General features: G+C 53.1%; 1 protein-coding gene across 6 annotated transcripts; it reads right to left on the bottom strand.

Moving 5' to 3' along the window:
- Nucleotides 1-1,122: 1,122 nt before the first annotated feature.
- Nucleotides 1,123-25,816, bottom strand: Map7d1 (MAP7 domain containing 1). 6 transcript variants are annotated; one of them, XM_032898009.1, is made up of 18 exons: nt 25,504-25,815; nt 11,706-12,056; nt 11,473-11,541; nt 10,604-10,767; nt 9,831-9,945; nt 8,327-8,437; nt 6,948-7,070; nt 6,688-6,851; nt 6,420-6,559; nt 4,407-4,735; nt 3,925-4,129; nt 3,702-3,840; nt 3,497-3,601; nt 3,215-3,268; nt 2,994-3,036; nt 2,805-2,895; nt 2,498-2,691; nt 1,123-2,391 (listed from the first exon to the last, which is right to left on the bottom strand). In XM_032898009.1, the coding sequence occupies exons 1-18, from the start codon at nt 25,547-25,549 to the stop codon at nt 2,381-2,383; spliced, it is 2,454 nt and encodes an 817-aa protein (XP_032753900.1). In that variant the 5' UTR covers nt 25,550-25,815; the 3' UTR covers nt 1,123-2,380. The 6 variants fall into 6 exon arrangements, with proteins under 6 accessions (XP_032753900.1, XP_032753881.1, XP_032753889.1 ...); XM_032897990.1 differs by having other exon boundaries at nt 6,688-7,070; nt 25,504-25,816; XM_032897998.1 differs by having other exon boundaries at nt 6,688-7,070; nt 9,840-9,945; nt 25,504-25,816.
- Nucleotides 25,817-27,257: the final 1,441 nt, after the last annotated feature.

Genomic DNA, 27,257 nt, shown 5'->3' with positions numbered 1-27,257 from the left:
ATGGCTAACCGCTTCCTGGTGTCCGTGTCCCCCCCATCCCCCCATGTCATGCCTGTGACTTGCACCTTGCAGCCTGCCCATCTCCTCAGCACTTTGTAGCTACTCTCTGGAGCATTGTTCACAGCTCTCACCGAGCCAGCTCCTGCAGGCACCCGCGGAGCATCCCACATGCTGACTCCTGCTTCCTAGGCAGGCTGTGCCAGCTCTGACCTTTGAAGCCTCCTTCCTCAGCTTCCTAAGTGCTAGGATTAAGGCCAGGCCAACATGCCCGCAATTCCTTAGTTTCTTAAAAGGGAAGGAAACTCACATATTTGTTTATTTTATGTGTCCCCAGATGAGTTAGAAGCTGAACCACATAGAAATTCACTTTGCATTGGCTTAAACGGTGAGGGAAATCATTTAGAGATAGGTGTGCTTTAACAGCAATTTTTGGCTTTGAATTTATTATTGTGTGCATGATGTATGTGTGGGCACAGGGAGGTTAGAGGACAACTCCGTGGAGAGAGGCCCCCTTTACCTGTTGTGGTTGGTTAATTCAGTGGTTGGTGTTCAAAGACTTAGGTTTCTGGGGCTGCAGCTCAGCGTTAGATTTGCCTGACATGTATGCAAGACACCCCAGATCCAGTCCCCAGCACTAAACACAAAGGAATAGAAAGAACGCCCTCCCAGCACTCATCGGCTTCGGCTCTGAACACCGTCGTCTTTGCTATGGGCTAAATCTTTGCTATGGGCTGATTTCAGGCTGGTTAGTGGGGTGTGAACCACTCTTCAGCCTCACAGCGAGATTTTACATCACAGAAGCAGGGCGTCTCTCCTTATGGTGCTACTGTACCATGGCAAACAACCACAGAACAGCAGTTTAAATCGCCTCACGTATTGAGGTGGCTGAACTAGCTGTTTCCAGCTGTGGTGTTCTATAAGGAGATGGTCACACTGTCGTTGGCCAGGCCTAAGGTCATCTGAAGGCTGGACTGAGGTTGAAGCATCCGTTTCCAAGTGCAGTCTCATAATCACTGGCAGGGGCTTCAGTTTCTGGGTGTACAGGGCTCTTAGAAGGGCTCTTACTTTAACCCAGCCTAAGTGACCCGAGAGCAGGAAGGCAACCGAGACAGAGGCCTGGGCTGAGCAAAACACCATGCTTGCTGCTGTATTCCATTGGCTACGTAGGCCAACCCAGTTACAGCTCGGGAGGAGACTACAAGAGTGTGAACACGGGGGATGCTGGGAGGTCACCTCAAAACTATCTGCCACACAGGGTTCCTTTACAAGTCTTCAGGAGACAGACTTCCCTTTATGCCTGCTTGCCAGAACTGTCACATGCATACATGCAAGCTAACCAATTACCCACAGGACCATCATTTTTGGATCACCACACCATGATTCACTGCCCAGAGGTGGGCTGGGGGCCCACCATTGCTGAAGTGAGTTAGTGCTATAGAAGACCCTGGCTACCTGCAGAGTTCAGGGTTGTAGTGGACAAGAAGAAGGGGCAATGGAGGGATACCGAGCAGAAAGCCCACAGTATCTGTGACGCTCACTGTTTGAGTAGAAACTCCACAAACACACAGGCTGTGCCTTTTCCTACTACTGTACATCCAGGTTATGTATAGCAATTAATATCTATGGAGAAATAAATGAAGGAATTCATAACTAAACTAGAAAAACATAGGGCAAGGGAGGCTAAAACTGCTACCACCAATTAAGGGTAGACAGCCCCAAGCCCTAGGCCCCTAAGGTCTCAGAACTTAGGTCACCTACCTGTTCCTTCCCCCTGACTCCCCGTCCCCCGGACACACAGGTTTGGCAGAATTATTCTCACTTTATTTCTGGAGACGCTTGATCAGATGTAGTAACACTGATTCCAGGCCAGGACAGAGGGTATTGCCCCTGAAGCAACCAGTATTCTGTGGCCCGAGGTGCCCCTCCGTTCCCAGACCTGAGTTCCCGTCGTTTAGTTAAATAGAGGAGGATCTTCCCAGGGAGTCTTGGGAGGAGGGTCCGCGTCCTGTACCCGCCTCGTCCACGTAGAGGTGTCTGAGCACAAGCTATTTACAGTATTCACATCCACTGTACCCCACCAAACCAAGGCAAATACTACAAGTGGTCCTTCCCCGTGGGGGGAGGCCAGCGAGGCTATGAGTGTATGTGTGTACGGGGAAGGTGGGTGTCCGAGCGTGTGAGCACATGAATGTGCTGAGGGACAGGACCTGCTTTCAGCCAAAGACATCATCAGTCTGTAAGGTGCAGATTGAAAACAAAGAGGAGCTCTGCCTCCAGGAGCCCAGGCTGCGTCCATCTTTGTTCTGTCTCTTTCTCTTCTAGACACCCATGAGCCGACATGGAGGAACCTTCACAGCTGCACCCGGGTCCAAGGCAATGCTTAAAGAACTTCTACAGAAAAGAAAGGAGAGGTGGTAGAAGTCAAGGCTGGGGAGTCCCAGGTAGGGATGGGTGGGATGCAGCTGGGTCCAAGAGCCAGGGTCCCTACAGTCCCCACCTGTGACTTGTGGAGGCTGCACCACCGCTTTCTTGAGAAACGCATCTGCCTCTGCGAATGGGAGGAGTCCCTCGGCTGCTCGACCCAGACTCTTGTCCCCAGCAGTTCCCTTTGGGGGGAAGCCGTTCTCCTGGTGCGCTGGGAGAGGCTGCAGGCCATTTACCAGGGACCCTGGCATCTCCTTGCTTGGCAGGCTGTAGATGTAGGGGTTCAGGGTTAGCACCTCACCTCCCTGAGAAGCCCCGAGGGGTCCAAAGCTCCAGGCTGCAGCTGCCTGCCTGGAGTCCCTGGGGTTGGGAGCTGGTACCTCCACTGTGGCTCCTGGGGGGCCAGCTCCTCTTTCTGCATAGAATCCTTCTGTAGCCCAGAGGGCCGAGTTTCTACAGCTTTCACAGGGTCTATCACAGCAAAGAAATGACCATCAGTTAGGGGCTGGTGAAGGGTGGGACTGGAGCGCAGGGGTGACCAGGGAACAGGACGTGAGTGGTGGCTTTACCTGGGCCAGAATTGTTAGCCGTGGTCTCCTTTCCATCCTGCTTCTGCTTTGAAAAGGAAGAGCCATCAGGTGCCAGCTATGTGGACCGGTTTACCTCGGTACTGAATTCCCTCTTGGCCCAGACACAGAAAAGCCCCCGCACTGCATTCTTCCTCGGCTCTGGAGGCTTTTCTTCAGCCTTTCTTCCCCCATCTCCCCCTCCCCAACCTGAGAATCCTGACCTTGGTTTCTGCGGCTTCTGACTTCCGAGTCCTCTTCATTATCTCCTCCAGCCGCTGTGTGGAGGAGGCCCCACGTCAGTTAGGCCCAAACCCAGCCCTAATTCTCAACTTCCCACCCGCTGGCCCTATTCTCGAGCTCAGTTCCCGACCCACACCAGTCCTTCCTTATCTTATCTTCTACAAATCCAAGCCTGGGCCCACTGGTTCACTGATACGATCTGCAGGAACTTGAACTGGAGCCAGGGCCAGGCCCCGCCCCCTGGCCCCGTCTGCCCTGCACACCTTTCTTCGCTCTTGTCTCTCCTGTTCCTCCTTCTGAAAGTGCTTTTCCCGCTCCAGGCGCTGGCGCTCAGCTTCTTCCCGGGACCGAGCTTCGGCTTCCTCTTTCTGTCAAAGACCTCCATGAGTTTTGGGCTCTCTGCTTCAGCCTTCCCTCCCTGCCGAACCCACCTAGAGCCAGTCAAGCTCTGCCCGCCTGCCCCGGCACCTGCTTCTGCAGCCGCTCCTGCTCCTCCTGCTCAGCCTGCGCCTTCTCTCGAGCCTCTTGCTCCTCCCTTCTCCGGGCCTCAGCCTCACGTTCAGCCCGGGCTTCTGCCTCCCGGGCCAGCTGCTCCTCCCGCATTCGCCTGGAGGACCCAGGAAACTCAAGTTTGATCTGTGTCTCTTCTTCAGGCACTGCAGGGGCCCTCGGTTCCTGAGGTCACACTTACTTGTCCCTTTCAGCCTGCAGCTTCCGCTCCTGTTCTTCCCGTTCCCTCTGTTCCCGAGCCTGGCGCCGCTTCTCTGCCAGGAGCCGAGTGGCTTCTTCTCGGTCTGTGGTGCCGGCCATGGGTTTGCTAGGGGTCACCGAGGGAGCAGCGGTAGGAGGGGCAGTCGGGACAGTAGGGACAGTGGGGACAGCTGGGACAGCGGTGTCTGGAGAAAGATCCAAGACCAGGAGTTAGCGCATACCAGTCCGGGCCCTTCCATCAGCCCTGCACCCCCCCCCCCGCCCCCCACCCCCGCCCCCTGCCCCCCCCCCCCCCCCCCCCACCCCGTCACGCTTTCAGGACTTCCGCGATCCACTCATTCATTCAATTGTTGCCATTCCGGCCTCGGGAGACTTGGGCAGGAGATCCCTCTTCTATTGCTCCACTTCCCAGACACAGGAAAAGACGGCCCTTCTGCCTGCCCACTCTCACTTTCTGTGTACCTGGAGGGATCTGTGTGGAGGACTGCTCCTTCTGAGGCTGGGCTGGGGTGGGTGAGGGCACTGGGGAGGGCGCCGGTGAAGCTGGGGCAGCTGGCTCCTTCTCCTCAGCGGTTCTGCTCTTGCTATGGTTCTTGTCCTCTGGTCCCGATGGGCTGGGGCTCTCTTTTGCCTCCTCCTTCCTCCGAATCCGCCCCTTGGGTGATGCAGTGGTGCCTCGGGGAGATGGTGGTTTTGGAGGAAGGGTATGGCCTGGTCCTGGGCTGGGGCAGGGGGAGGCAGGTCTGTGCCAGGTTGTAGAGGGAGAGGATGGCCGGGCCTTGGACTTAGGGCTAAGAGAGAAGAAAAGGGTTAGAATGGAAGGCAGAGCACCTGGGCAGGCACTCCCCTCACCCAACATGTTACTCCTTTGGGGAAGTGTTCCCTAGGGGGGAAAAAAAGGCTATCTGTTATTTTATTTTTTTTTCTTTCTTTCTTTCTTTTTTTTTTTTTTTTTTTTTTTTTGGAGCTGGGGACCGAACCCAGGCCTCTACCACTGAGCTAAATCCCCAACCCGCTATCTGTTATTGTGTGGTGTGTACATGTGTGAGCGTGCATGTGGAAGCAACTTTGTGGAAGTGGTTCTTTCTTTCCATCTTTCCATGGACTCCAGGGACCTAACTCAGGCCGTACTGTGTGCAACGCATGGCGAGCACAGCCAAGGCCTTTCTTTGCTCACTGAGCCTCTCACCAGCCTCAGCATCCCTCCACACGCTGCCTTCTGCAGGCTGGGTGGGAGCCCACCTGCTCACTCAGTGTTACCACTTCCTCTTGGTGCATATATCCCGGTTTGCAATTACAAACTCATCACTGAGAGATTCTGATTAACAGCCGCCTCCCCCTCGGCATGTACACTTGGTAGAGCAAACACCAGGCCTGCTTTGGCCCACCAAAGTATTCGCAGCACCTAGCAGACCACCCGGTGAGTTGTTCACTTATGTACTGAGTCTTAGGTGTTACTGTTTCAGGAGCTGGGGGCTTCCATTACCTTTAAAATGAAAGGGAAAGGGGGGGTGGAGGATGAGAAAGAGAAGTAAAAAGAAGTGAAAGCTAGGGGTTTGTGGCTAGCCCAGGCAGTACAATTAGTTCCAGGGCATCCTGGCCTACATAAGGAGATCTTGCTTCCTAATAGCAAAAAACCAACAAAACAGGAGGTTCTGTTGACATGTTTTTGTAGAATGTTTCTCAGTTGGTAGCATGTTTGCTGGGCAGACACACAGGCCCCTAATGCCAGCACTTGGGAGGTCGAGGCAGAAGGATCATAAATTCAAGCTCATCATTGGCTACAGAGCTAATTAAAAGCCAGTCTAGGATGTTAAGATATTCCTACTCAACAAAAAAGGACCAGTGAGATGGCTCAGCGAGGACAGGCGCTTGTTACCAAGCCTGACAACCTAAGTTCAATCTCTGGACCTACACGGCGGAATGAGAGCTGATTCCTCTCACCTATGCATGCACACACACACTCTGAGAAAGAATGGTAGTGTAGGTCTGTTGTAACCCCAGCTACCTTAGGAGAATCACAGATTCAAGGCTGGGCAACTTAGTGAAAAGGGGGGAAGAGAGGGTGGCACAGGACTCTAATACCAGCGCTTGGGAGGCAGGGGCAGTCACATCTCGTGAGTTCCAGGCTAGCCTGGTCCACAGCAGAGTTCAAGGGCAGCCAAGGGTACACAGAAAAACCCTGTCTTGAAAAAACAAACAAACCCAAAATACAAAAGGACTGGGTACATCGCTCAGTGATGTGGGTGCTTGCCTAGCACGCAGGAGACCGCAGAATCTATTTCTAGTACTGAGCTCATGTAAGTAAGAATATGGTGGAGGCTCAAGAGTTGGAGACCATCTCAATGGGAAAAAAAATTTAAAAAATGAGAACCGAGGAGACAAGAAAACAGAAAAACCTGCCCTCCAGTAACTCAAAAATATCCGGGAATGATTGATGAGTGAATGTCGGGTGAAGCGCGAAGCCCCGCCCACCTGAGCTCAGCGCCTGTGGAGATCCGAGGTCTGATGGATGCTGGCAACGACTGGCGCTTCTTGAGGTTCCGTTCACGGGCCAGGGCGCTCTTTTCCTTCTCGTTTTCCCGGTCCTTGTCCTTCTTCTCCTTTTTCTGCACCTAGAGGGAAAGGATGGGAGGAGGGAGGAGGGAGGAGGAGGAGGGAGGAGGAGGAGGAGGAGGAGGTTAGCAGCGCCTGCACTCCAGCCTAGAAGCAACCTCTTCCCATCCGAGCTGTGGTCACTCACCGGCGTGGCTTCCAGCCGGCGGCGCGCCAGTGCGGGGCTGCCACCGGCGCCAGGCTTGCGCCGCTCTGGGCGCTCCCCGGACGGGGTGCAGCGGTGCGCGCTCCGAGGGGCGCTACAAGGCGTCAGGGGGCTGGCAGAGGCCGAGCGGGGGCACACTGGCACGGCTGCAGAGGGATGAGTGCGGTCGGGGTGTGGCCCGGGCGCGAGGCTGGCCCCTGCCCGGGCCCTTGTGGGGCGTCTCCCAGGGCCGCTGCCCCTACCCTGGTCCCGGCCGTTGCGGGGCAGTGTGACCGCGCTGCGACTCCGAGCCAGGAAGGAGAGGGTGGGCGTCATCAGACGATCCACAATGCTGCTCTCCCATGCGCTCAGCTGCAGGCTGCGATCTGGGGGGAGAACACCAGACAGAGCAGGTCAACGCAAGCAGGGGCACAGGTGGAGGAGACTAGGCACTGAACCCCACGATGTGCCCAAGGACTCTCAAGAGGACTGTTACCCCCACCCCAAGTCACGCGGGGTCACGCTTATTTTTTCCTAAGATCTGGTGCTCCTTTTGCAGACACAGGCGACAACACACTGCGCAAGGGACTGGGACTATATCTCAGAGGTAGAGCGCTTGGCTGTCATGCAAGAGGCCCTAGGTTCAATTCCCAATACCAAAAAAATAAAAACCCTAGGCCAACACCCTACTGCATTTACTTTAGGAGTGCCTCCTACCAGTGTCCCCCACCCCGTGAGAGGGCTCAAAATTCTGAGCAAAGGAAAGAGCTGTAATAGGATCTAAGGAAGACCCGACTGCCCTCTCCCAGGTCCCACAGTAGGGCCTGCCTCTCCTGTTTTCATCATGCTGTCCTGGGGGAGGCATGCTTCTTGGATTTGGGGCAGTGAGGTCCTTTTGCTCCTCCAACCAGCCGTTAGGAGTGTGAGACAGAGACAGCTAGAGGGCCTGGCTGCCCGAGGCCACCCTGCTCTGTCCCTTCAGCTGCTGGGTTATTTTTAAGCTTCAGTCAGGTGGGGTTGGTACAGCAGCTGATTTGGTTGCTAGGCAACAGAGCAACCAAATAAAAGCTAGAGAAACTTTATAAATAACTTTAACCATGGTTCTTTCATATGTAAGCACCAGGGCATGGTGGGAACGCAGGAGCTGTGCCACCTTGGTTGGTCCCAACTTCGGACCCAGCCAAGGCCAAAGCAGGTGCTCTAAGGGCAGAGATGGCAGGGTTGCATGGCCCTCCAGGGTGGAGCCAGAATACCCACGCCCTAGGATCCAGGCTTGCCTGACACATGGGGGCACAGCCACCTGTCTAAGGTTGGCTCAAGCCAGCTAGCTGTGGTTGGAGAGAAAGCGGATTGCCTGATGACGCCCCAGCCCCGAGCCTAACCTTCTCTTGAGGTCCCTGCCAGGCTTTCTGTCCTCTAGGCCACTGTCCCTGTCTCTGTTCTGTCCTACAGGACACTACTATGCCCTGGAGGTCCAGACCCAAATGCTGGCTCCCCGAAAGGGCACAGAGCCCTGGGTGGAATAGAGCAGGGCTGGACCTGGAGTACTGTGGAAGGGCTCCACGGATGAGTATTTTTGCTGAGCTCTGGAGGGGGCTGGTTACGAGGGGCTCTGGAGGGGGAAGGCTGAGCCTTCTCTTACTTCTACTGGGGGAGTTCCAGAGCGTGGCAGAGGACTTTGAGAGCCGCTTGTTGATTATAGAGTCCACGTGTTTGGGCAGGTTTACTGCCGACACGGAGCACCTGCTCCCACCTGGAGGGGAAAAGACACGGCATTAGGGCCGGGCCAGACGGGAGCCAGGGGGGGCACTGAGGCCTTCCATGCAGGATGCTCTGAGGGCGGGGTGGGAGAGGAAGGAGCGGGCAGGCTAGGATGGGGAAGAGGCTTGATTTGGCCCTGGGAGAGGGAAGGGGACAAGGGAGATGATCAGAAACAACCTTGATTGAGGGAGCCAATGGAAAAGGAGCAGAGGGAGGAAATGGTGGAAAACTAGAACTACAGCCTTCTTGGCCAGACCAAAGGAAGCCATTGCCTAGAGCTGGGTGCTGCAACCCCTCCCCACAACCACCCAACACTGGCACTTGCTGACACTGCCCAGCCAAGGCGCTATGGATACAACACCTACATACTGGGACAATGCAAAAAAAACGCTCCTAAACAGAAGACCCACACAGTTCACAGTTGCTTGCACAAATCCACATACCCACGTATTTATCCAGACACACAGAGACAAAGACATGCACACACAGGCATTCACAGTGATGGAGACTTATGCATGCACACATGTATGTAGACATGCACAGACAAACAGGTAATATGCACCCAGGCAGGAAACATGAAGTAACCTAACATGACAGTTGATGACAGCTTACCATGGGCCAGGCACTGTGCTGGGCACCACATACATGTCACCTCACTTGATCCTCCAAACATCTACCTACAACCTTGGGGGCAAGCAGTGCTGTGATCCCCATTTTACACATGAAGAAAGTGAGGTTTGAGAAGTTAAAGGTCACACAAGGTCAGAGTTTGAACCTAAGTCTGACTTAGGAGTGAGTCCTCACTGAGGTATGCAAATTCCAAAACACAGCCTCACAGAGGGGACTACGCGACACATCTATGAGCACACACAGCAGGCAAGATACATGAAATACAGAACCTTGTCATTGTAGAAAGACAGCCAAGCACAGTGGTATATACATGCCAGCAAGGAAGCAGACCAAAATCCAGAATGTGCCTATTAAGAAAACTCAGACAAAAAAAAAAACTACCTTCCAAAACAGAGGGCAGCAATTCTCTTTAAGTATCCAGGTCTGCTGGGCATTAAAGTCATATATACAGATATATGACTTTACATATCATATATATTTATATATATATATATATATCATCAACAAACAGTAACCAACAGGAGCAAAGCATTTAGCAATTCCTAAGACAACAGGTTTGAGGAGCAAACCGAGTTGAGAGAAAATCCATTTCTGGTTCGATAGTGGAGGTCCTTAGGACAGGATGAGTTGGCTTACAGACCATTCCAGAAGATACAAGTCACACGAAGCAAGACACACCTGCTGCGAACGCCTTGTGTACAGTGTTCCTTTCCCAGCCCTGCCCGCCCACCCGCCAGCACTGCCAGCCCACTCACTGGTCTTACGTCCAGGGGAGTTGTGGTGCAGGGCCCCTGCCCAGGACCAGCGCTGTTGCCGGATCTCAGCCCATGTCTTCTTCACTGACCGCTGGATTGCTGCTTCATAGCGTTCCTGGGGGCCAATGAGGAAAAGGTCTGGGCTCAGGATCAGCCACCATACCTGGAGAAAGTCCTCCCTAACTAATCCCAAGCTCTTTCTGACTCACTACAGGCAACCAAAGTCACTGACTTGGCTGTGATTCAAGCCCATGTGTGATAGATCCCTATCCACATTTTTGGAGACTTTTTTCCCCCCATGGGTTGAGTCACTTCCTGGGTGTATGAGCTGCTTCTCTGATGACAGATGGGACTCTCCTTGCCTGGGATTCCTGGGCATGGTCATGTCTCCCTAGTACTGATGGTCCTGATCTTGGGGCTTTTTCTTCTTGGCTGAGGCTACCAGACGGGACGAGGCTATCATGTCTTTCAAAGCCTCAACAATGCTCAAGCTAGGGTCTACATGTGATAGATGTAGGGATGCTCACACACACACATCTACACACATAGAACAGACTCTGGGAACTGTCACAGGCACGCGTGGGAGCAAATGCATCTGTACGGACACTGTCACACAGGGACCTCTGTGGAAAATGCAGAGGAAAATGCAGTTGGGGTTGTCTAGAACACGTGGGGACATGTGTGGGCATGGATGTGCACTTCACTGCTGCACAGTCGCTGGGCACAGTGCAGGTGGACCTGTGGGAACTCTGTTGAGATTGCTAGGACCATACCTTGTTTTTCTCAAGCTTCTGTCTCTGCCGCTCCTCCAGGGCAGCCCGGCGCTGTTCCGCTTTAAGCCTCTGCTCCTCCAGCCGTCGGCGACGCTCCTGGAGTTGCTTTTCCCGGAGCGCCTTTGCCTTCTCCTCCTTCTCCAGCCACACTGCTTTCTTGGCGGCTAAGGTGGGGATGAAGGGGCATGACCTGAGAGGTTCTGCGGCAGGCCTGGGCCTGGGCCTGAAGCCACTCCCAGCAGTGGTGTGCTACCTCAGGCCTGGGCCATCCCTCCCCTGCCTGTCTCTGTGAAGCCTCCACTCTCAAGATGCCCCATTCATATTTCAGGGCTTCGGTGGAGATGGGCCTAGGGAAATCTCTCCGCCATTGGCTGGAGGATAAATGAGTTCATCAGCGTGACACCCCACCCCTCCACAGGATTTGGAAGCCAACTGGACAGATTTCAATACATGGTTAAAAGAATAGTGTGGCTTTCAACTTTCCCAAGGCTGCGACACCTCTTGTTGTGGTGACTCCCTGACCATAAAATTATTTCATTGCTACTTCAAAATTATACTTTTGCTACTCTCATGAATCATAACGTGAAATATCTGATATACAGGATATCCAATATGTGACCCCCCCAGGTTGAAAGCCATGAGCACAATGCATGGGTCTGAGGTAAGATACAGGGTCTGGGTCTGAATCTCAGCTGTTCACCAGCTCTTAGGCAAATGATGTCATCTTTTCCAACCCGATTCTTCCTCAAAATGTGCTGAGTGGATTAAGTGAGATCAGCGCACACATGGTATTCCAGAAGGGTCTGTACTATTTACCCACAGGAGGCTGGGGAACGTTGAGCCGATAACATTGCTACACAAACACTCACCCAGGTACTTGGCCCGCTCTTCTCGGCGCTCTTTGGCAAGCTTGTGTCTCTCTCCTGCCTTCTTTACGTCTAAGTAGAGGGTAGAAGAGAGTCAAAAGGTTTCCATGGGGCAACTGGCTTCAGGCTTCCTTTTCAGGCCTCACCCCCACCCCACCTTCTTGTCCTCACCCTTCACGGCAAGGAAGACTCAAAGTGAGCAACCAGCATGGTCTGACCCTGGGGACGTCACCTACCTTGCTTGGCAGAAGGGCTGTCAGAGGCTGGCACTGCTGTTGGGGATGGTTGGCTGCTCCTTTGAGAAGGCTTGGCATCCCGTGGTCCTGTGGCTGTGGGGGTGGGTCCCCTGCTCTTTGCTTCTGAGGATGGGCATTCATCCTGTTGGGGGGCTGGCTGAGGTGAGACCTGCCCAGTGGGACTCACTGGTTCCAGGGGGAGCTGCTGAGGGGTAGAGGCATTCTTCATGGCAGGAGGGGTGTCCGGGGGAGTGTCAGGAACCAAGGCTGACATCGGTGTTGGTGGCGGTGGAGGGGAAGGGTCACCTTCTGGAGAGGGTCTTGGCTCTTGGGGGATCCTGGCTAACACAGCTGAAAGATCAGAACAAGAGAGGAGGGAAGGTCAGAGTTTACACATGCACTATCAGTTTACACAGCAATCTGCCCTGTCAGTGGACTCATTCACTCACTCATTCACTCATTCATTCATTCATTCATTCATTCATTCATTCACGGATATTCTATCCATGTGCCAGGTCTAGTGTATTCCAGATATTAAAGGCGTAATGGTAGGCGGCAGTCAGGATTCCTGCCTCCAGGGAGCTCAGCCTCTAGGAGGGCAGACACAGGGCAGCAGAGAGGCAGAACACACAGCCTCTCACATGGTTAACCCGAACACTGACAAGTTTCAGCTAAGCTATGATCTGAAGGTGAGCTGGGGCTGGCAGAGCAAGGAAGACGCCTGGCAGAGAAGAGCTGTTGCGAAGGGACAGACGGAGCATGGTGTGTTGGAAAAATAGACAGCGAGTTTACAGCACTAAGTGGACCTCTCTTTCTCTTCCCTTTTAAAACAAAATGACATTTATTCATTTATGTGTCTGTGGGTGTGGGTATGTATGAGGAGACATGCCACGGCGTGTGTGGAGGTGGGAGAACTTGGGAGAGTTGGCTCTCTCCTTCCGCTGTGTGGATCCTGGGCACGGAACTCAGGTCACCAGGCTCTGAGACTGGTGCTCTACCCACTGAGCCATCTTGTTGCCCATCCATTCTCTGCCTCCAGTCACACTCTCTGGTTCACATGGGGCCAGTCACAAGGAAAGGCAAAGGCGTGGTCCTGTGGGATATTTGCACTGCCAAAGTCATCGGTGGGGTAGACAGCCAGCTATAAATGTCTGTCTGTCTGCACCCTTCTCTCCCTACTCACCCTTAGATTTAGTCTTTAAAGATAGGAATATTTGAGGCTGGAGAGATGGCTCAGTGGTTAAGAGCACTTGCTGCTCTTGCAGAGGACCTACCAGAACGCACATAGTAGCTCACAGCCGTCTCTAATGCAGCAGTCGCAGGGTATCTGATACTCTGGTCTCCACAGCCACCAGGCACCCATGTAGTATACATTGATAGACAAAATACTCATACACACAAAAAAATAAATCTTAAAAAAAGAGAAATGAATAAGGTATGAATATCGGAGCTGGGCGGTGGGCAGTGGTGGCGAACACCTTTAATCCCAGTACTCAGGAGGCAGAGGCAGGTGGATGTCTGTGAGTTTGAGGCCAGCCTGATTTACAGAGCAATTTCCAGGACAGCCAGGACTACACAGAGAAACCCTGTCTCCAAAACAAAACAAAACAAACAAACAAAAAAAACCCACATATGAATATTGCTAAACAATGCGGTGGCACACACCTTTAATATTAGGAAAGCTAAGACAGGAGGACTGCTGTGAGTTCAAGGCCAGCTTGACTACATAATGAGTTTGAAGTAAGCCTGTGTTAAATTCACACACCCATGCATGGTGGCATAGAATTATAACTCCGGCACTTGGAAGGCTGAGGGAGAAGTGTTGCAAACAGGTCAGCCTAGCTACACAATGAGCTGCAGACCAGCCTGTCACAGGAAGAGGACTTGTTAAACGTTACACCAAGGGATAGGTTAAAAACGTGTTAACCCTGTTCTAATTTTTGCTGTCTCAAGACAGAGGGGTAAGCTATTCACACTCCAAGCCTCTGTTTTCCCATGTGTGAAGTGGGTCCAAGGAAGCCAGGAAGGTCAAGGCTACTTCTGTCTCTTTGTAGGTTATGTCACCTCCAGCCTTCCCAGAGAGAATTCTCTTCAGGTTGAGCCCTTAGGTCATCTGCAGGGACCCTTTGGCTACTTGGGGAGTTAGTGAAGACACAGTACTGACAGATGGGGAACTTTTTTATTCTTCCTGGGGACCCCTGCCACACTAAGTCCTCTGTTCTAGGAACTCTGGCTCTCATAAACTCACACGTAAACTCCTTATCCCTGGGACAAATGTTCACAGGGAGGAGACACCCCAGGGAGCTGCCTTCAGGATTCTAGAGATCCTCATCTAAGAGGCAGGCATTTAACCTTTGGGCTCAAAGCCAGATACAAACAGGGATCCTGGCTCTCCTGAGGACTGAGTGACTGAATTGTTGCAAACCTGCTGTGTGCTACAGCTGCTCTTCCACAAACCAAGGGTACTACATACATCACAGCATTGTGAGATTAGCCACCAAGATTCACACATGCATGAAAATATGTACACACACACACACACACACACTGAGAACAGGTCTCTATGCAGCCTGGCTGTTCTGGAACTTGCTAGCTATGTAGACCAGGCTGGCCCCAAACGTACAGAGATCCTCCTGCCTCTGCCTCCAAAGTGCTAAGACTAAAAACACAGACCATCAAGGATCTTTTTTATTTTTTTTTTAAGATTTATTTATTTTATTTATAAGAGTACACTGTAGCTGTCTTCAGACACACCAGAACCAGAAGAGGGCATCAGCCTCCATTATAGATGGTTGTGAGCCATCACGTAGATGCTGGGATTTGAACTCAGGACCTCTGGAAGAGCAATCAGTGCTCTTAACCACTGAGCCATCTCTCCAGCCCATACACCACCATCAATATTCATTAATATTCCTGTTTTACTGAGTGCTTCCTACATGTAAAGCTGTACTCTCTTTACATGCCCTGGTTCTAACCTCGTTGTTTATGAAGGCATTAACATCTCTTTCACAAAGACAGAGAAAATAAAGCCCAGATTGGGAAGAGTCCTTTTAGTTTCCTTTGAGACAGGGTCTCACTATGAGGTCTAGCCTGGTCTAATGAGAACTGCTGTCCTCTAGCCTCCTGTTTTTCAGTGCTGGGATTCCAAACATATGCTAACACATCCAACTTTGATATCACGTGGCTAGTAAGGGACTCAATATGGATTTGAACCCAGTAGTATCACTGGCAGAGTCTAGGCCAGCAGTTCTCAAACTATGGGTTGTGACGCCCATAGGGGTCACATATCAGATATTTACATTACGATTCATAACTAGCACAATTATAGTTATGAAGTAGCAATGAAATAATCTTATTATTAATAAAATAATTATTAATTATAATGGGGGGTACTACAACATGAAGAACTGTTAAAAGGTCCCAGCGTTAGGAAGGGTGAGAAGTGCTGGTCTTGGCCCTTCTGCACAGACCTCTCGCATCAGTGTAAAACAGTATGAGGAATGGATGTTAGGCACATGCTACCACCCCAGTTTCTACTTTCCTTACTCTTTCCTCTCCCCCTTCCTGGGCTGCAGGCAAGAGCCCTAGCTCAAGCAATGTCTTCCCTCATAACCTTCAATCCTGCCAGCCCCACGGCAGGTGACCCAGCTCTTCGTACCAGCCCGAGATGTGCCTGGTCACTTCCTAGGCAGCTGCAAATCTCTTAACTAACTTCACCACACAGGACTAGTGGCATCCACTCAGGGAAGCCGTGCTGCTCATTCTATGAGGCAAGCAAAGGTCCTCCCATGAAAGGATTTGCTCAGGGCTGTAAAAGTCATATTTGCGGGGAGGAGGGGGAGGAGGATTTGAACCCGGGGCTGTCTGAGGCCAAAGCTTGGGTGGGTGAGTCTAGGCTTAAAGGCCGAGGGTGAGGCTTATGTAGTAGCCTTCCTCAGGCACCTGGATGTGCTAACAGGTGTTGCAAGGACATTGGTAGGCAGGCGTTTTGTCTACACCCAGGCAGATCACATCCACAGGTAGGACTGTGAGGATCAAAGTGGGGCCCAAATCCTGAGAGGCAGAGAAGCCGGGAGGAGCGGGGCATCAGCTGCAGTCAAGGTTTCTGGCTGCAGAGTCGACAGGCTAACTGATCCCTTTGTGTGGGAACTCTGAACCTATCTGAGCCTCTGTGTCCTCACTGAGTTTCTGGTACAAATGCTAACTGCGGACACCATCTCTGCCTCCTCAAGCAGCACCTGTCCTGAAGAACTTCCCCTCTGCCAGCCCTCCTCCAGGTCAGGCTTCACCCAGGGCCTTGACCCTGTTCTCTGAGAGGTCAGCGGCCACCTCCAGGACATTAAGTCACTGGTTACTTGTCTCATTCTTACTTGCCACAGACACAGCAGGGTTGGGCTTTCCTACTGCTTTGCTGGCTGGGACTTGTGTCTCTGTCTGGCCCCTCCCTGACTTCCTAACCTTTCCATGCTGCTGTGTGCCCCAGGGCTGTCAGGAGCTTACCTTTTCTGTCCCCACACTCTGAGGTGATGTCATCCCACATCATCCCTGTGCTGACAGCAACCAAATTTGTTTCTCCAGCCCAGACTTCTCCCCAGAGGACCAGTTTCAGTCCTGTAACTCCCTACCTGACACCCTGGATGTTTCATAGATGCCCCACATTTAACCACGTCAGTTCTTCCCAGCTCAGCTACTGAAGCTTCTCAGATCTGGAAGTCATTTCAGACCGTCTAATCCCAGCAAATCTTTTGGGCTTTTATTTTCAACATGTACCCCAAATTCAATCACTTATCACAGCCTCGTTCCATTCCTTGCCCCACCCCCTTGCTCTTGTCTCAACACAGCAGCAAGAGAGATCGATTAACAGTAAATCAGATCACATCACACCTTCCCTGAAATCCCCGAACACACCCCATCTGGTGAAAATGAGAACCCCACGTAGCCGCTCCAGTTTGTGGCCGCTCCAGTTTATGGCGCTCTAGGACGACACCCCCCCCAGCCTGTTACTTCTTAGCCACCATCCCCTTTCCCCTTTTCCTGAAGTTCAGTCCCTCTGGCCACAGTCCCTTATGCCCCTCTGCCTTGGGGCTGCAACTTGCAAGCCCTCTGTAGCAGAGTCTTTGCCCCCAGATGCAACCAGGCTCATTCCGTACCCATCTCCATGTCTCATGTGTTAGTGAGATATGCCTTGATTTAAAACTACAAATGGAGGGCCAGTGGGATAGCTCAGTGGGTAAATACACTTGCTGAGCAAACCTGGTAGGTAACCTGGGTTTCGTCCCTGGATCCCACAGAATGCTATGTCAGTGCACACACAAGTGAGCGAGCGCATGCGCGCGCACACGCACACAATAGTAATAATAATAATAATAATAATAATAATAATAATAGTGTTCTACGTAAGCATTAAGTGCAGTTTTGTTTGTCTTTCAGTTCTGGGTTTGGACCCAGAGCCTCTGACACACTGAGCAAGTACTCTATTACTGCACTCTCTTCGGATTTTTGTGACTTTATCTTGAGACAGAGTCTCACTAGCTTGCCCAGCCTGACTTTTGAACTCACTCTAGAGCCCAGACGGGCCTTGAGATTTTGAGAGGTCTGCTCCAGACAGATGAGTAACTGGCGTTCCAAGCCTGTGGCATCGAGAGAGAGAGAGAGAGAGAGAGAGAGAGAGAGAGAGAGAGAGAGAGAGAGAGAGAAGGAGAGGAGAGGAGAGGGAGACATATCCACATAGGCCATAAGAACGCACTGGAGCTCCTGGAGCTAGAGTTCCTGGCAGTTGGGTGCCAGCTGACAAGGGTGCTGGGACCAAACTCTGGTCCTCTAGGAGAGCAGCCAGGAGAATTTTCCACTGAGCCATCTCTCCAGTCCTGTTTCCTTTCTTTATATCTGTCTGTTATTTTGTGGTAAAGTCATTTATTCCGAGGCATGAAGGTGGGAAGGAGCAGAGGTCAGTGAGATCTGACGTCCCTGGCAAACAGGATTTTCTAGAACTGGTCACCACAGAAAGACTTTCTTAGATACAGGGCCCTGATGGGTTGCCTGGGCTGGTGTCACCCTTGGCGGTTCCAGCCACCCTCGTGCCTTAGCCTCCTGACCACCTGGGACAACAGGTGAGCGCCAGTGCATTTGACGCACAGACGGCATTTTAACAATATCCCCACTGCCACCTATGAGCCTCAGGGGGACAACTGTCTAATCTCCAGCACCAACAGAGCTGGGGACCTAAATGCTCAATAAACACTTAGGAAGTGAAGGAGACCCACCCTGGCAGACAGCGTCGCCATTTCTTACCTGGAGGAGGAGCTCAGAGTCCCGCTCTACCTCACCCATCCCTGCCCTATTCCCCACTGAACATTTGCAACTTCAGTGGTGTCCTACTGCTCTGAAGACACAGGTGAGATGCTGAGGCTGATCCCCCAAGTCTGAAGTCTGAAAACCAGCTCCCTCTCGGCCATCCCTTTAAATCTCTACCTTCCCCACCCCTGCTTGTCCGCTGAACTCTGCCTACAGCCCTCTCTTTAAAGTCTGGTAACTATCCAAGCTCCTTCTGGCCACAGGCGTTTGAGCCTGTGCTCTTTCCCTTCTTTTCATTGTTAACCCTTCTCTCTCCTCGGGTTGAATCGCCATTCCCTCCGAGAGGCGCTCCCTGGCTTCTCTCATCGGTACAAATTCCTTTATTACGCACAGCTGTGGCTTCATGGCTTCCCTTCGGAGCGCTGTCAGTCAGGCTTTGCTGTGTGGTTCTGCCCTCCTAGCCTGTGAGGAGCCACATCTGCTTTGCATCGGCAGCAGCTACAACAATGCCACGTTCAAGGAGACAGTCACAAGTGTGCTTTGAATGACAATGAAATGCCACACCAGGCAGCCACCCTAGCCTAGAGCAGGTGCACATGAAGGAAACATGTTTCTCTCACAAAGAACAGATCTGCTGGATGTGGTAGCATCTGCCTGCCTTTCCTCTTAGCACTCCGGAGGATCTCTGCGAGTTCAAGGCCAGACTGGTCTACATAGCAAATTCCAGGATAGCCAGGAGAACTACATAGCAAGTTCACGACAGCCAGAGCTATAGAATAGAGAGGCCCAGACAAAAGAAAGAGAAGAAAACAAACAAAAACCAAACAAAAGCCAAACAGACCCGTGGCTATGTATTTTGAAATGATAAACGTTGAAAGGACCCCCACCATAACAGAGTTTGGCCAGCTACCTGGACAGAGGCACTCAGGTAGACTTTTACAAAAATAATGAATGTTTACTCCAGCAGCTGAACAAGAAAAACTTCTCAAGAGGCAAACAGGACACTTGGAACTACTTTCGTGACCTGGCAGGCTACTAACCCTGAATACAAATATTCCCTCAGAATTCTGCCAACTCTGACAAAATGTCACCAGGATGGCATTATCTGGACCGACTTGTGGTAGGCCAAATTAATTCCCGGGTTAATTATCTATACAATATAGTCGATTCTTTTCCGATTATTCACCTCAATCAAATATGATCTTAGGTTACTTAACTTTATCTTGCTTTTGGACCGTGCCAGGCTGGGAGGTTTCAGCCACTGCCAGTTTTCTTCTGCTATGTTGATAGCCACCAGAAGTATTTGCTAAGAACTGGATAAGCAGTAGATAATTTGTATTTATTTCTTGGCACACAGAATATTTGCAGGGCAAAGGTGCAAGACCTGGTTTTGTGGCGATGTCAGAAGGTCCTTCTTTCCAGGAGCCCCTAAGAGACCCTCTGACACCATGGGGGTCGGCTGAGAGGTGGAGGTGGAGTCCCCAGTGGGCCTGCACATGTGTGAGGTGCTACCTACTCACAGCCCTTTCGAAGAGGTTTCTCTCTCACTGGTCCTTCACAGCTCTCGTATCTCAGCTTCATTTGCCTGCCTGCCTGCCCTCTCCACCCTGTCAGTGGAAAAACTCACTCACAGGCTGAGCCTTAGTTCTTTCTGTAGGACATACAGGACATGCCCGACATAGAGTAGGAACCCTGGGTCTGACCAATGAACACCATGGATGGACAGACAGACAGATGGAAGGATGGATGGACACACACATAGGAAACTACATGTACAGTGTATAGTCAAGCCAGGCAGAGTAGCACATGCCTATAGTCCCAGTACTTGGTAGGTGAAGGCAGGTGACTCAAGTGTTCAAAACCAGCCTCAGCTCCAAGAGACCCTGTCTTAAAAAATAAAGCAAATGCAGAGCGGTGGTGGCGCACACCTTTGATCCCAGCACTCAGGAGGCAGAAGCAAGGGGATCTCTGAGTTCAAGGCCAGCCTGGTCTACAGAATGATTTCCAGGACAGCCAGGGCTACACAGAGAACCACTGACTCTAAAAACAAAACAATAACAACAGAAACCCAACCAACCAACATCTCAAGCAGACAGACAAACGAAAAGCAAAAAGGAGAGTAGACAGTAAGACCTCCGAGGTACTTCCAGGCATAGATGTTTCTCTAAATCCTACATGTCATGGTTGTTTCAAGGCCCTGCTGTCCTCTGCCAAGTCCTAAGCCATGTTCTCTTATGTCACTCAATTCTCGTAACTATCCTAAAGGGAAAGTGCGAAATATTCCTCCTTCCTTCACAGGTAAGTTAACTGTTAGTCATACTAAATAGTGTGTCCGTGTCAGGGGCAGGGTTTGAACCCCGTGTTGCCTGATGACAAAATCTTATGTCATGCTGTTCCTGCCCTGTGTCGTGACATCCTTTCCTCGGGCTCCTGTCTATTCCCTAAGAAGGAAGTGACTCTGCTGGCTCCCCCAGGGAGGTTCCCCCACAAAAGTGAAGGGTGCAGGTGGGGCATGCGGGCCCTGAGCTAAGAGCTCAGGAATGCAGGGTAGGCAGGCTCCTGCCCAGGCTGGCCAACAGGAGGCAGGGAGTGAGGCCCCAGACCAAGGAGTGGAAGGGAGGTCCATCTCCATGGCGGAGCAGTTTGTCAGGTGAGAGCTGAGGGAAGCAGCTAGATCCTGGGAGGGGAACAGCAGGGAGGCGGGAGCGTGATGCAGACAAAGGAGACAGGATAGACAGCTAAGTACCTCCAGGTCTTGCAATGGCTTCTGAGGTGTCAGCATGAGACCTGACAGATGAGGACAGGAGGACAGGCAGGGAGAGAGCAAAGACAAACAGGGAAGGACATATATACACATCAGAGAGAGACAGACAGACAGAGAGAGGCAGAGAGACAGAGACAGAGAGAACCCAAGAGAGAAAGTGACAACACAAACAAGGGTACACACAGTGATGGTCAGGACACACTTGTGTCTCCCTCAGGTAAGAGACTTGGGATTCAGAACTTCACACACACAGAAACATACACAAGGCTGTGTCACGTCCAGCTATGTATAGAACTTCATTAGTTCATTCTAGCTTTGTTTCCATCCTGGGGGGAGGGTACACTATTACCCCGCTTTACAAACCAGAAAAGCAGATTATGAGAGTTGAGACACTTGCTAAAGCCACACGGCTGGTGAAGGGTAAAAGGAGGGGTTTGCACAGTCAGATTAACTGTCCCCAGCTACCCTCCCTGCTATGGGGGACAGGAGGGAGAGTGTACCAGGTTTCTACTCCTGGAGAGATCTGGGCTGGGAGAACAGGATGCTAGGAAGTACAAAGCCTGAAGGGTGTCTGGCTGCTGGGCTAGGCCAGGTGTTTAAGAGCAGTATTAGCTTGGACTGGAGGAACTAGGCAGTTGTAAGCAGTACACTGGGAAAGGCCAGCCTCCCCCAGAGGTAGGAGGCAGGGGCCTGAAGCTAGGCTGAAGCTTCTGTAGCTTTAGTGAGACAGGCTCTGAAGGAGCTCTCTGGCAGGACTGGCGGCCATTGTTTTCTAGCCTCCAATCAGGAGCACCCACTTCCTGTTATTTTAGGCGGCAGGAAATGACCCCATCCAGCAGCCCGGGGCTCCACCATGTCCCTTCCTCAGTCCCGGCTCACGGCCTGGAGAACTGAGTCTTTTAGCTCATTCCCCAACTTGAGACCAATTTGCTCAGTCTCCAACCTGACAGGATTCACAGGGAACCCATGAGCTACCAGTGTCTGCAAGAGAAAATGACCAGGGGTGCCGTGGGCCACAAGGCCCACAGAAGTATGTTTTGGAAAAGAAGTGGGCCAGGCCCTCTCACTGGCTTGCTTGGTCCTGATAATTCGGTAGAGATTTGGTGCTGAAACTTCAAATCCTGCGGCTCCAAGTTCCTAGCTATGTGGCTTTGGGCAAGCGACCTTACATATCTGGGTCTCATCTATAAAATGGAAATAAAATTAGTCCCTCCTCACTGGATTTTCGTGAGGAACAAGTGAGAGAGGACACTGCCTGGCACAGAGAAGGTCATGAACAAAAGGTGGGTGATGGGTCAGGAACAAGAAATGGGAGTTTGGAGATCCGAGGAATCACCTCCTTCCCTAGGTCCACGTCTCCCCTGACAACTGGGGAGGAACAGCAATATCATGCTCCCTACTCCGACCTCCCCATCTCCCTTGGGGAAGAGCTGCAGCTGAGCAGTGATGGAGGAAACACTGGAGGCTGTGCCCCGGGGTGCCAAGCAGAGCTACCACCGCCAACAAAGCTACATTATCTAAGCCTGCCTCTCTGACTCCCTCCCTGGCCCAGAGGGGACCCAAGGACATGATTCCTAGCTGCTTATGGCCTCTGCTCAGCTCAGTCGAACTTGAGACCTGCACTAACCACTCTGAGTGCCTCCACTCTGGTCTGGGGCCCTGCTCCCAGCTTCCCGTTCCTCTGCTCACCTCTGCCCCCATTAATAGCCAGTGGCCATCTTTAGGGGGAAAAGGGCTAAGCTGGCCTAGTGCCCTTATTCCTCATTTGCATATGCGTGACTGCACATTAGAGGCTCATTAAAGACCTCATTACCGAGCCCACCAGTCCAGTGAGAGGGACTGTCCGGCAGTGGGAGGTGTCAACCATGGTTGGCTGTCGCATGGAAATCTGTGGTCATTGGGCTGGTCGTCTACCGGGTCTGCTGCAAACAAAGCCCACACTCTGCAGTACTGACTAAGCTGGCAGACAACTGCAGTGTTTGTCCTTCAGAGAACACATCTGCTCCCCTACTAAGTCAGAGTAGGTACCGACTGAGTTCACCACCTCAGCACAACCAGCACCCTGCTGTCACATCGTGGGGCCACAGGGCAGTGTGTGAGACCCGACCAGTTTTCTCGCCTCCTGCCATGGCCCTACATTGGGTACAGCAGCCCCTCTCCTGTCCAGCAGCCTCTCTCCTGTCCAGATGCCCTCCAGCTCCTCACATCAGTCTAGATGTCCCTCCCCTGGTATTCTGCCCTATTTATATTGTCTCTTGCCTCTGATTCTAATGATGGCCCATCTCTGGTGATATCAATAAAACACAACCTAGGCTGGCATTTATTGAGTACTAACTGTGTGTCGGGAGCTAAGTTAAAGAGCCTGGTGCCTCTGAGGGGTCATTTCTAGTATTATTTTTACTTTATACATGGGAAAACTTGAGGCTCGGGTTATGAACACACACACACCACTGCCCCCCAAAATGCACATCATACAGTGGAGGTTAGTATGTGGAACTCATAGATTCTAGCATCTACACTCTAAAAGGATTCCCGGTTCCCACCCTCCCCTCCCCCACAGTTCACGCCTCCCTGCTGGCACCAGTTGTAATGAGTCTAACCACAATAATGGTAATCACACTTTACCGAGGGTGTCTGGTGCCTGCATGCCAGCTTCCCTTAGGTTCATCATCTCCCGCCGCCGACCACAAGAGGCTCATAGCACAAACCCTACTCCCTGTTTTCCCAGGGGCGGAATGCCTGGGTCCGGTGCAGTAGCCAGGAAACAGCTGTCTGGGATTTCCATCCAGGCTTCTGACTCTAAAGTGGGTGCCATCCTTGTCCCCTACCCCATGCTGTCTGTTACAGCTCACTGTACAACTAAGCATCCAAAGAGAGGAGGGTTATGTCACCAACACTCAGAGACTCAGACCATTGCCCCATACTCCCCTGGCACATGCTATGGGCCTGTCCTTTATCCCCAGGAAGCCGTTGCTTCGGTCACTTTCAGATTCTCAATGTGTAGGGACAAGCCGTGATCCTGACCCAGCTTCTCGTGTAACTCCACCTAGATCCCTGTGTACAGAAGAGTCTTCTCATCCCAGGCCTCTGCATCCCACTCAGCTAGGCCCTTAGAGTCAAGCCTCTCATCCCTGCCCTCATACTCAGTCTGGGCCACCCACCCAAGTGCCCTAATTATAATCCAGCCACGGATAAGGCTGTGTCTCTGCCCTCATTCAGGCTCCTGTGCACACCCCAGTGCCAAGGACTCTCAGGTGCAAAGTACCAGTAAGCAGATGGCTAGACCAGGCTGAGCCTCCCTAGGTGTCCCCTCTCAGGCTCCGTAGAGCCAAGACAAACCCAACCACCCTCATTGCCAACACAGTCGCCAAACCTCCAGAAGTCTGCCACGCTTCTGTGTCCTCTTACAAGTCATAGGTCCCCTCCAAGCACCCACACTGGCACAGGGAGGAGCCCACCCACAGCCAAGCAGCCCCACCTCATCCTGGGTGCTCTCCACACCTATAGATACTCTTTTATTCTGGGCCCCACACCCCAGGGGGCAGGGAGGTGACAGGATTAGGCTGGGGACTCTCTGGGGGTGTGGGGATGACTGTGTCAGTGGATCAGGACTTGGGTCCTCATAATCATGCTTTTCCCTCCCCTTCCAGGAAGAAAGAGTCCTCCCTCCAACACCAGGCCCAACCAGAATTCTGTCCCCACCCCCTCATCAGCTGCTCCCAGATCGAATGGGATTTGCAGAAGTCCAGGACACTGGTGGTTGGTGGGGTGAGGGGTAGAAAGGAGAGCTTTGGTGGTCTAGCGCATTGAGACAGTTTGTGTGTGTGTGTGTGTGTGTGTGTGTGTGTGTGTGTGTGTGTGTGTGTGTGTTTGTGTAAGCATCCAAAAACCTCAGTCTGGGGGAATGATGTGGCACGTCGGGGGTGCCATCCTTGAGCGTTCACCTCATTCTACAGACTCCAGCCCGGAAAAGTGACGTGGTGCCGGCAGGACCTCTGTCACTCCTGTCCCAAATCAGACTGGGTGGGCTCTGAAGTAGGCCTGGCTTTTGGGAAGGCGGCCCACTCCCCAGCTCCCGCCCGCGCCCCAAACAATACCGCCTCCCCCTCCCCCTCGCCTTTATCCGGCGGGTTACTTGGCAGCCACCGCTAGAGACCTCCCCCTCGTCTCCCTCCCCTCCGGGTCGGCCCGCAACTGCAACAGGCCCTTTGCGCGGCAGCTGGACGGATGGGGTGGGGGCGAGGTCTGGGCCAGGGCCTGGGCGTGGGGGTACGAGGGCCTAGCTTCGGTATGCATGGTTCTAGACCTGAGAATCTGGTCCCCTAACACACAGTAAGGCTAAGGTCACACGTGCACACGGAGGATGGAGAAGACAGCAGTTCCAGCTCAGTAAAAGAGGATCTTCAGTCTGGGGTGGATCTCGAAGGAGAGTGGGGGTGGGGAAGAGAGGATGGCACTGGGCTGCGGCAGAAGGGTCACCCCATCGATTCCCTAGCCGGTTCCCACGGATCCCGATGGCCCGTGCGTCCCGGCGCGGAGGATGGGGGGAGGAGGCAGCTGTCAGAAGATGCGTCCGTGGCCCCGAGCCTCGGCGGCCGCCGCAGCCTTTATTTTTAAACTTCTAAGTGGTCAGAGGGCGCGGCGGGGGAGGGGTCCCCGCCCAGCCGCCAGCCTCATCCTTGGCCGCCCCGCGGCTACTCGGCCTCCCTCGGGTTCTCTCTTGTGTGGTTCCCGGCTTACCTGCGGGTGCGCCCGGGCCGGGCTCCACACGCGGGCCACTCTCCATGGCTGCGGCGTCACAGGAGGTTTTGGGGGAGGGGGGGTCTCAGCCGCGGCGGCGGCGACGGCCGGAGGCCAGGACCGGGGTCCCGCGGCGCATCCCGCCCGGCCCGCCCTGCGGGCAACGACTCAGAGGCGGCTGCGCTCGGAGTGGGAGAGGTCCAGGCCGGTAGCTAGTAAAGCTCAGAGTAGGCGGCTACCCGGGGTCGGTCCTCCGCGACCGCGATTCTGCTGCTTTGCCCCGCGCCGGCCGAGTCCTCGTCGCGGCCCAACCCTATTGTACCGCCCGGGCTGGGCCTGGCCTCTCCGAATGTACCAAGTGCGCGGGGGACGACCGCCCCCGCAGTTATGGAGTACGGAGCCACCGCGGGCAGCACCAGAGGGCTCCGACTCCGCCCTGCGATGCAGCACGGAGAACCTCCGGACGCTCCTTCTGTGGTCGCCGCAGGGCAGACGCCGAGCTGGGGGCACGCTGCCGGCCACGCTGCCTCCCCCTGCGGCCGCGCGTTGGTACGTGCCGCGCGCCTGAAGACTATGTAGGGAGCTCTCGGGTGACTCACCCGCCGCTGGGACTGGGGGAGTGGGGAGCTGGGTTGGGATCCCCCATTCTCTGGATGCTGGAGGCTTCAGCGTCAAGTCTAAATTCTCTCCCAAGCCTTCCTCAGACAAAATCTTCCTGGGGGACGTTGCAACGCCTGAAGAACGGTCTCATGGAGACCCCTAAATGGGCTATCCTTTCTCTTTATTGGTGATAGCTGCAAAGGCGCTTTTCCTCTTGCACCCTAGGGTTGGTGTCTTCTCTGTTTCTCTGGGAGTAATTACAACCCTGTAAGGCTCTTTTACTCAGGTCTCTAATCTGTTGGGGCCCTCCCTGCTCCAAACTGGGTGGTCCTAGCCTTGAACCTCCCTTACCTTCATCAGAAGACCCCACCCCACCCCCATATCTCCCCAGAAGGATTTTCTTTCCAATGGCACGTCGCGATAAACAGTAGAGAGCCTGTCGCCTTCCTCCCCCAAAATATTACAGCTCTGTGCTCTGGAGTGGGCTCTCCTATCTCCTGGTTCTATGCCCGCTGAGGTGAGGGCCTCGAGCCAAGTCACTGGGACAGGGTGGGGGAGCTTGCTGGGAAAGTGGATCGATAGTGGAGGTGCTGGTGCAGAGAGGACCAGACTGGAGGGAGGGAGGAGGGGCCGCTGGGCTTTGCCTATCCTGGCTCTGCTCTTTGTCCTGACCCGGAGGTCAGTTCTCTCGTTGTCCACAGATTAGGGCCAGTGAGGCACTGTCTTCCTGCCCCTCCTTCCCCTTCCAAACTACTGGACCCGCCTTCCTTAGAGCACCTCCACAGAACAGTCATTCAAAGGGAGAGGGCAGGGAGTAAGATGGGAGAGGTTTCAGGCAACCTAGAAGCGGTCTCTATCCTAAGAAGTGTAGTAGGTAACTGGAGCATTGAACCCTGTGGGAGTTGGGAAGCTTGGACAGGACTGGAGGCCGAGTGACTTTAGAAAAGGGTGGGGCTAAAAGGCCCGCAACAAGCGCTAACGGGTGACAAATCTCCTGAAACGCTAAAGTTGATAAAATAAGAGGAGTGGGGCTGGGGGGTGGAGTTCGGTCCACAGGAGTGGGGCTGGGGGGTGGAGTTCGGTCCACAGTGCCTGCCTAACATGCATAAGCCCTGGGCTTGATTTGCAGCGCCACATCAAGCAGGCATGATGGC

Source organism: Rattus rattus, chromosome 1, assembly GCF_011064425.1.
Source record: "Rattus rattus isolate New Zealand chromosome 1, Rrattus_CSIRO_v1, whole genome shotgun sequence".
Classification (NCBI taxonomy): domain Eukaryota; kingdom Metazoa; phylum Chordata; class Mammalia; order Rodentia; family Muridae; genus Rattus; species Rattus rattus.
This window is presented reverse-complemented; position numbering and strand designations above follow the sequence as displayed.

Bases quoted from the DNA above. Each gene is read 5' to 3' on its own strand.
- Map7d1 (XM_032897990.1), bottom strand. From the start codon at position 25,549: ATGGAGAGTGGCCCGCGTGTGGAGCCCGGCCCGGGCGCACCCGCAG. The intron at 4,130-4,406 runs GTACACAGAAAG...ATCTTTCTCCAG, and splicing joins CTCCACACAGATCCCTCCAG to ACACCGCTGTCCCAGCTGTC. The intron at 2,692-2,804 runs GTACCAGCTCCC...CTACATCTACAG, and splicing joins CCCCAGGAGCCACAGTGGAG to CCTGCCAAGCAAGGAGATGC.